The sequence below is a fragment of the Heloderma suspectum genome, chromosome Z (assembly GCF_057233095.1).
Source record: "Heloderma suspectum isolate Gila_16-S chromosome Z, 16-S_ref, whole genome shotgun sequence".
NCBI classification, from domain to species: Eukaryota; Metazoa; Chordata; class Lepidosauria; order Squamata; family Helodermatidae; genus Heloderma; species Heloderma suspectum.
The window spans coordinates 3828248-3835936 of NC_139476.1; the positions used below are offsets into that span (position 1 = coordinate 3828248).

The 7689-nt window shown below is 44.0% G+C and overlaps 1 protein-coding gene across 2 annotated transcripts in view; it reads left to right on the forward strand.

Annotated features, from left to right (window-relative positions):
* DPP9 (dipeptidyl peptidase 9) overlaps positions 1-540 on the forward strand; it is a 58172-nt gene extending 57632 nt beyond the window's left edge. For both annotated transcript variants that reach the window (XM_084826050.1, XM_084826049.1), the window contains one exon: positions 157-540. In XM_084826050.1, the coding sequence (XP_084682176.1) occupies positions 157-256 (100 nt within the window). In that variant the 3' untranslated portion in view covers positions 257-540. The remainder of the gene's footprint in view (positions 1-156) is intronic.
* The last annotated feature ends 7149 nt before the right edge of the window (positions 541-7689 follow it).

The window sequence follows — 7689 nt, forward strand, 5'->3', positions numbered from 1 at the left end:
CTTGGAGATTGAACCCGGGACCTTCTGTCTGCAAAACAGGTGCTTCTCTGCCACTGAGCTACAACCCATTTGCTCCCACAGCCCCCACAGTCCCCCCACACCACCAAGAAGTTCATATAGATGCCCTTACTCTCTCTCTGTTCATCTCTCCTGCAGCTGGTCTGAAAACTGGGGCGAAGGAGGTTACATGCGATTGGTGAAAGGCGCTGACAATCACTGTGGTGTGGCAAATCAAGCCAGCTTCCCCACCCTGTAACTGGCTGGGGAGGTGTGGGCAGGGGGGGCTTGGATCCCTTTCCCCAGAACCTTCCCAGCTGTTGAGCTTTCAATATGCCAGCGATCAAGCCACCACTTCCAACGTTGGCATCTCAGCGAGGAAGGACGTTTCCGAATATTGTGTGCGATTCTTCTTCCGGCCTTCTGATTCCGCCCTCTTATGTGGCTTTAAAATTACCCACTGGTCTTGTCAGCCACTTTTGACTGCTTGGAAAAGTGGCACATGCACAGTAAATAAAATTCTGTCGATGCTGTCAAATTCAATCAAGGTTTTTTGGTTTGGATTTTTTCCTCCCCACTGTTCCAGGGAAGATTTTGGACCACGCGTACAGTCACCTTTTGAAAGCACGGATCCAGCTGGTGCAGCAATTTGAAAGTGCTCATCTCTGGCTGCAGAGAAGATTTAGGCAGAGGCTGCCATGGGCACCACAAGCCACAGGTTTCAAGGGTGCCCATGTGCGTGGTGCTCCGAAAAAGAAGAAGAAATGCACCTGCAGAAAAAGAGGACAAAAATGTGCACATGCTAATTTATGTATGTACAGACACAACTTTAGAAATAATTCCGATCATTTATATAGCAGGGAGGAAATGTGACCAAGCAATCTCTGTGCTGGTTCCGTTCGCTGTTCGGGTGTTACCTGATGGTTCTTTATCTTTTGTATTGATCTGGGGTCCTGCCAGGTCCCAGTCAAATTAGATTCTTTTGGATTACCAAGATGAAACGAAGCTAAAGGAGGGCTGTTTATTGATAGAAAATGGATGCAGAAAGAAATAGGCAAAGAAAGCTCACACCTCTCATCAGCTGGCGATGCTGTCGCAGCTGGGTGTCTGTATGGATCCCCAAGTCGTTCCTAAGGCTAGTGCGCGTATTCCCCCTTGGAGTGAGACCCTGCTGGATTTTATAGGTTTCTCCCTCTCCCTCTCTCTTTCCTTCCCATGGGAAGTGAAATTTATCTCTCTCCCAGGATGACATCATCCAGCTGGCCCAAACAACTTCAAGGTGAAGCTGTAAATCACCGGCCTGTGTGAGAGGCCTTTGTAATTAATTATAAAGCTGCTGGTTAGGCCAAACATGTCTCTGTACATTCAACAAGCATATAGGATAGGACACTGCGTAAGTTCAAACCTGACATCTTGCCAGTTCTTCCAAAATCAAACTCGCTACGCCTTTAAACCGGACTCGGATAGGACAGCCTTTCAAGTAAATGTGGCCGCTTATGAAGGAAGACGTGCATTACCAGAACAAGAGGGCAAAAGAAGATTTTGCCCTCTTGTTCTGGTTTGGGTGCAATTTGCATAAGCTAATTTTGTAGGAATAGGTGCCAATTTAGAAATTATATTGATAATTTAAATAGAAATACAGTACATCTCATCATAATGCGTAAGACTGTGACCAGGTGATCTGTGCGTCTACCTGTTCAGTCTGTTGTCCAGGTCTGTGGATGGACAATAGTTCTTAGGTTTTTTTAATCTTTAAACCAGAATTGGACTGGACAGCCCTTCAAACAGAAACTGGTCCTCTGTAAAATAGAAGACATGGCCACCCTATTTCCAGTTGTGCCCTATCCTCTGTTAAGCAGGTGACATAACCATCTTACAGGTTGCCCACTCCTAATTTAAGTTTTTTTGGGGTAGCCACCTATGTTAGTCTGTTGGAGCAAAAATTACAAAAGAGTTTTGGGTCACCTTAAAGACTAATGAATTCATGATGGCATCAGCTTTTGTAGACTAGAGTATGCTTTGTCAGATGCACAGAGAGTTATCTGGAGTTGGCAGGTACTCTACACATGGGTAGAGAAACTAAAGTGGGGTCAGGGAGAAGCAAAACTTAAGAAGTACAGACTGTGACAATTTAATGTATGTAAAATAAGCAGGGCAACCTTTCATGAAGCAGTGGTGACAACACACACATCCTGGCATTAGGGAGCTAAGGACACCTACAGATGCGATAAAAACCCATTATCTTGATTCAGGCCATGAGTGATAGAAGTGAACTTCTTGATCATTTTAATTCAGCGGTTTCATACTGGAGTCACCCTTTGAGGGATCTCAGTTCAAAAATGGCCACTTTAAGGTCTGTAAGCATGTCCTTGGGAGGTTGCATGTTCTCTCACTAGCTTTTGAACCCTTTCTGGTATCAGATCTGTCTTCATTTATTCTTTTGCCTACTAGCGACTGGCCTGTTTGTCCTTCGTAGAATGCAGAGGGTCACTGCTGGGAGATGGTAGCTCATATGTCACATGGGAAGGTAGCCAGCTATTACTGACCCCACAGCTCAAGGCCAGGTGATTAGAACCAAGCTAAAATGAGACAGAAACTAGGCAGAACTTGCTGGGTTAACGGTGGAACCAGGAAGGAAGCATGCAGGTTGTGGGTGAAGTATTGGCAAAGAAGTCTAGCAGTGGCTAAGGCTGCAATTTGATACACGGGGCTGGGGGGAGGATGATTTTTTGTTTGGTTTTTCTGGTGAGGGCTGTATTCCTTCAATGTAATCCGTCAGGAACTGCATGGGTATGGCAAAAGTCAGTGGTGAGGAGGCATGTGCATGTGTGCCAACCCCCCTCCCCCTGCCACCACTACTCTCTCTCTCTCTCTCTCTCCCTGACACCACTTCTCTTTCTGTGCATGTGCACATGTGCCAGCCCCCCCTCTCCCTGCCACTCTTTTTCTCTGTCTCTCTCCCAGCCACCCCTTCTCTCTCTCTCTCTGCCACCCCTTCTCTCTCTTTCTCTCTCTTTCTCTCTCTCTCTCTCTCTCTCTCCCTGCCACCCCTTTTCTCTCTCATATGCTAAGGATGGTGTCCTGCATACAGTAGTCCCACTGAAATGAATGGGACTTAGGTTAGTACAGACTAACTTAAGTCCCATTCATTTCAGTGGGTCTACTACCCTAAGAATCTAGAGTTCTTGGATTTGCAGAAGACTCCAGTCTTGGTTACCTGCCCAGACACACTTTGACCGTCTAGATAGATAGATAGATAGATAGGATTCTTTCCCGCTCCCCTCCACCTTTGTCTTTCTCTTTCATGTTCTCTTTCTGTGTTCCTGTGTCTACATGACCACAAGCCACTTCATAGAAACCACACGCTTGCAACTCAGAAAGAAAATTCTACAATAACATCATGGGTGGAAATACCTGCATACAGGTGTTTTACTCATTTGGATCTCGGCCTTCAGGGTCATGAGATATTTCTACAGCAGCACCAGAGGATGGGGAAGAACTTCATATCCTAAGGAAGCAGGCATCCTGTGAAAATGAAGCTCAGTACTGTCTAACCTTGTGGGAGATGGTTCTTGCATCTAAGGCAACATCCATGTATTCTTGTTATCACCTGATACCTGTGAATGGCTGCTGTTAATAAGATAATGGTCACTGTCTGTACTTTCTGTATTTAATTTCCCTCTGATCTCATGGACTACAATTCTCTCCTCGCGCCCGAACCGTGTGTGTGTGTGTGTGTGTGTGTGTGTGTACTTATAACTCAGGAAACACTTCACCCGTGTGAGGAAGAGAGCTTTAGTTCATGAAAGCTTGTGCTGTAATAAATGTATTTAGTATTTAAGGAGCTCATAAGACTTTCTTGGTTGTCTTTTCTTGGCGGAGACCCTTTTGAGTGGGATATTCCCCGGGTTTAACCTGGGATCTCTGGCCTGCAAAACAGGGGTTTTGCTGCTGAGCTACAACCCTCCTTCCATTAAAAAGAAAGTAAGTTCCCTGCCCTCATGGTTCTGAATAAAGGACTGTTTTAAATTGAAACTCAGGAAGCTACTTTATACCCAGCCCACCACGCTGGGTGGGTTTGTATGGCGAGACGTTGACTGGTGGCATTTCTGTGATAGAAGAATTGTTTACAGATATATACAAGCTGATCATAAGTTGAGGGTTTACAGCACAAGCAGTCCCTGTTCCCATGAGATGTCCAGGGGAATCCATTGTGTGTTAGGATTCCCTGCAGAGAGGAAAGTCAGATCTCTGCCTCCTTCTCAGATCCAGTTCCAGCACAGACTGACCTTTACACACCCAGAGAGACACTGATCTTGCTTCTATTGTTCTCATCCCAGACCCAGTTAGCACATTCGTTAGGTAGAAGGAAAGGTAAAAGAATGTTACTGGCCATAGCTGTCTATGGTCAGGTCTTTCAGTGGCATTGCCTCTGGCATCTATACTAATCACTGTATTTATTCATTATTATTATTATTATTTTATTTAGAATACATTTGTATTATTATTATTATTATTTTCATTTCTGTACTGCCCAATATCTGAAGCTGTCTTTGTACTGCTTGATATACTAAAATTGTTAAGTGGTTCACAATAATACACACACACACACACTATAACAATATCAAACAAGGTAAAATAATAAATAATTAAAAACATTGCAACAAAATAATACAGAAACAGGGCAGTAACAGAATCCTTTACAGGTCGGGGAATGCCTGCATGAAGAAATGTATTTATAGAAACTTTAGAGGTAAGAATTACATAGTTGGAAGGAATCCCAAATCTTTTTGCAGTCAGAGGTACCGGGCTGTAAGGGTACACTGGAAGGTCATTTAGACTGATCCCAAACACATAACTATGCATCTCTTTATCTGTTCTGTCATCTGTCTATGTGGTGGGAGAATGTCTGCTTTCTTTTTCTTTTTCTTGAAACTTTAGCGTATTTTCCCATTTTATCTGCTGCTGTCTTGGGTATTACATGCTAGACTTTAGAGGGCATCTGATACCAGATGTGTAGAACAATGCATCATGGCAATGCATCATGGCAATTCTGGAAAAACAACCAACAAAGCAATAAAACCCCCACCATCCCCAGCCAACAGGGCTATTCTGCTTTGGTCAGACCTGGCCTGGTGTACTTTGTCCAGTTCTGGACACCTGCAATTCAAGAAGGATATTGACATACTAGAACACGTCTGGCAGAGGCAACAAAGATGGCGGGGAGCTAGAGACCAAGCCCTACATGGAAAGGGTTGGGTATGTTTAGCCTGGAGAAGAGATGTTTTAAGAGGTGATATAATAGCCTTCTTCAAGTATCTGAAGGGCTGACACATAGAGATACCCGATGGAAGAAGTTTGTTTTCTGTTGATGCACAGGGTAGGACCCAAACCAACAGCTTCACATTACAAGAAACGAGATGTTTGGGAGAACTTACTGATGGCACAAGCAGTCCAACAGTGGAGCAGGCTATGTTGGAAGTGTTAGAAAGTCTGGAGTAACTTAGAAACATAGAATAGCCGGGTTGGAAGGGGCCCATAAGACCATCAGGTCCAACTTCCTGCTCAGTGCGGGAATCCAAGTCAGAGCATCCCTGACAGGTGGCTGTCCAGCCTTGTCTTGAATGCCTCCAGCGTGGGAAAGCCCGCCACCTCCCCAGGGAATGCATTCCATTGTCGGATTGCTGTAACAGTCAGGAGGTTTTTCCTGATGTTCAGCCGGAATGTTGCTTCCTGTAGCTTGAGCCCATCATTCCGTGCCCTGCGGTCTGGGATGATGGAGAAGAGATCCTGGCCTTCCTCTCTGGGACAACCTTTCAAGTACTTAAAGAGTGCTATCATATCTCCCCTCAGTCTCCTCTTCTTCAGGCTAAACATGCCCAGTTCTTTCAGTCTCTCTTCATAGGGCTTTGTTTCCAGTCCCCTGATCATCTTTGCTGCCCTCCTCTGAACCCACTCCAGCTTGTCTGCATCCTTCTTAAAGTGTGGTGCCCAGAACTGGTCACAGTACTCCAGATGAGGCCTAACCAGTGCTGAGTAGAGGGGAACTAGTATTTCATGTGATCTGGAAGCTATACTTCCATTAATGCAGCCCAAAATAGCATTGTACTTACAGCAAAGTTGCTTTATACAGAGAAAGCGTGGCAATGCAGCATTTAGTACTGGAGGCAAGAAACGCAAGCAAGATCCAGTTTAGAAGAAGTTCAAATCAACTTACTTTATTAATGCTTTTATACACATCGTTGCAGAAGGTGATCTAACACAAGAACCCCCCAATGCTGGTTGTGTGAGTGTAACTAAGTGAAGGCGAGAGATATGGACCTTCCTGGAGAGAGCGCATGACACTTGTTGCAGAGGCAAGAAAAGGAAGAGGAAGGGAAGGGAGCAGGAAATAGGAACTGATCAAGCTACAGGACATACTCTATCACCCCCTAGTGTCTGGAAGCATGCGGAGTTGTTCCTATTATCCAAGAGGAAGGTGCTCGACTCTCCTTTGTTACAGGTTTTTAAGCAGAGATTGAATTGGATGGCTACTGAGGATGCTATAGCAGGGAATTTCCTGCATTGGAAGGGGTTGGCCTAGATGACTTATGGTTTACTTCCAGCTCCATGATTCTATGAGAGATCTGACCGATGGTGTATTTGTAATATTTGGGTTTATTTATGAATGCATGAAGTTGGGTGTAGGTGAAGACCAACAGCTCAACAGCCCTACAGGCAGAAAGTCCATTGCCTCCACATCAGTTCTCCAGAGAGGAGCACCCCTAGATGATTTCCTATCAGCCACCTCCCTCTCCATCTTTCTGTCTTCCAAAAACAGGGGTTACTTCCCACCCACCCCTTTTACACACAAAATGACCTCAATTAACTCAGGGATGAAGGGAATTCATCACCTTCTCCAGATCTCTGCTAGAATTTCTGGACCATTTACCTGAAATCTCCTCTTCCTCCTCCTCCTCCTCCTCCTCCTTATTATTATTATTATTATTATTAACATTTCTATACCGCCCCATAAGGGAAGCTCCCTCAGCAGTTTACAAAAGTTAAAGCATTAAAATACAGTATACAAAGTTTAAAAACCATTTACATAAAAGCATACAGGCAATATACACAAACAACATATGACTAAAACAAATTCGAACTAAAAACAATTTTAAAAAATCCAACAATAAAACAACACAGCTTAAAACAACACAGCTTAAAAGCAGTATACAAAAGTCAGCAAAAGGAACTAGAGTTCTAAAGAGGGAAGCCCTGCCGGAATAACAGCTCTTTAATGCCTGCTTAAAAACTTTCAAAGAGGTCAGCAGGCGGCACACTTGACCACTGGCCATCAGAAAACAAAAAGGGACAGCAAACAGCTCCAAGACCGGGAGAGTGGGCGACACAAATTCTGCTTTGGATGAATATAATCCATTCAATTTATATTTTGCTTGTTGTAATCTTTGATAGAGGCCTGACTGACTTAATAAGGACTTCAGTTTTATCCAGTTCTGCTTCCTGGATCACCTTAATTTTTTTTTTATAAGAAGAAAATGCAATAACCTTTCTCCTTATATAAGCCTTCAATGCCTCCCATTCAATAGCATCGTAGCTGTACCCTCGTTAATCTCATAATATTAATTAAGTTCAGAAGCCATCTGTGTTTTAAAATTCTCGTCATTAAGCAGTGAAACATTCTTGTGCCAAGTG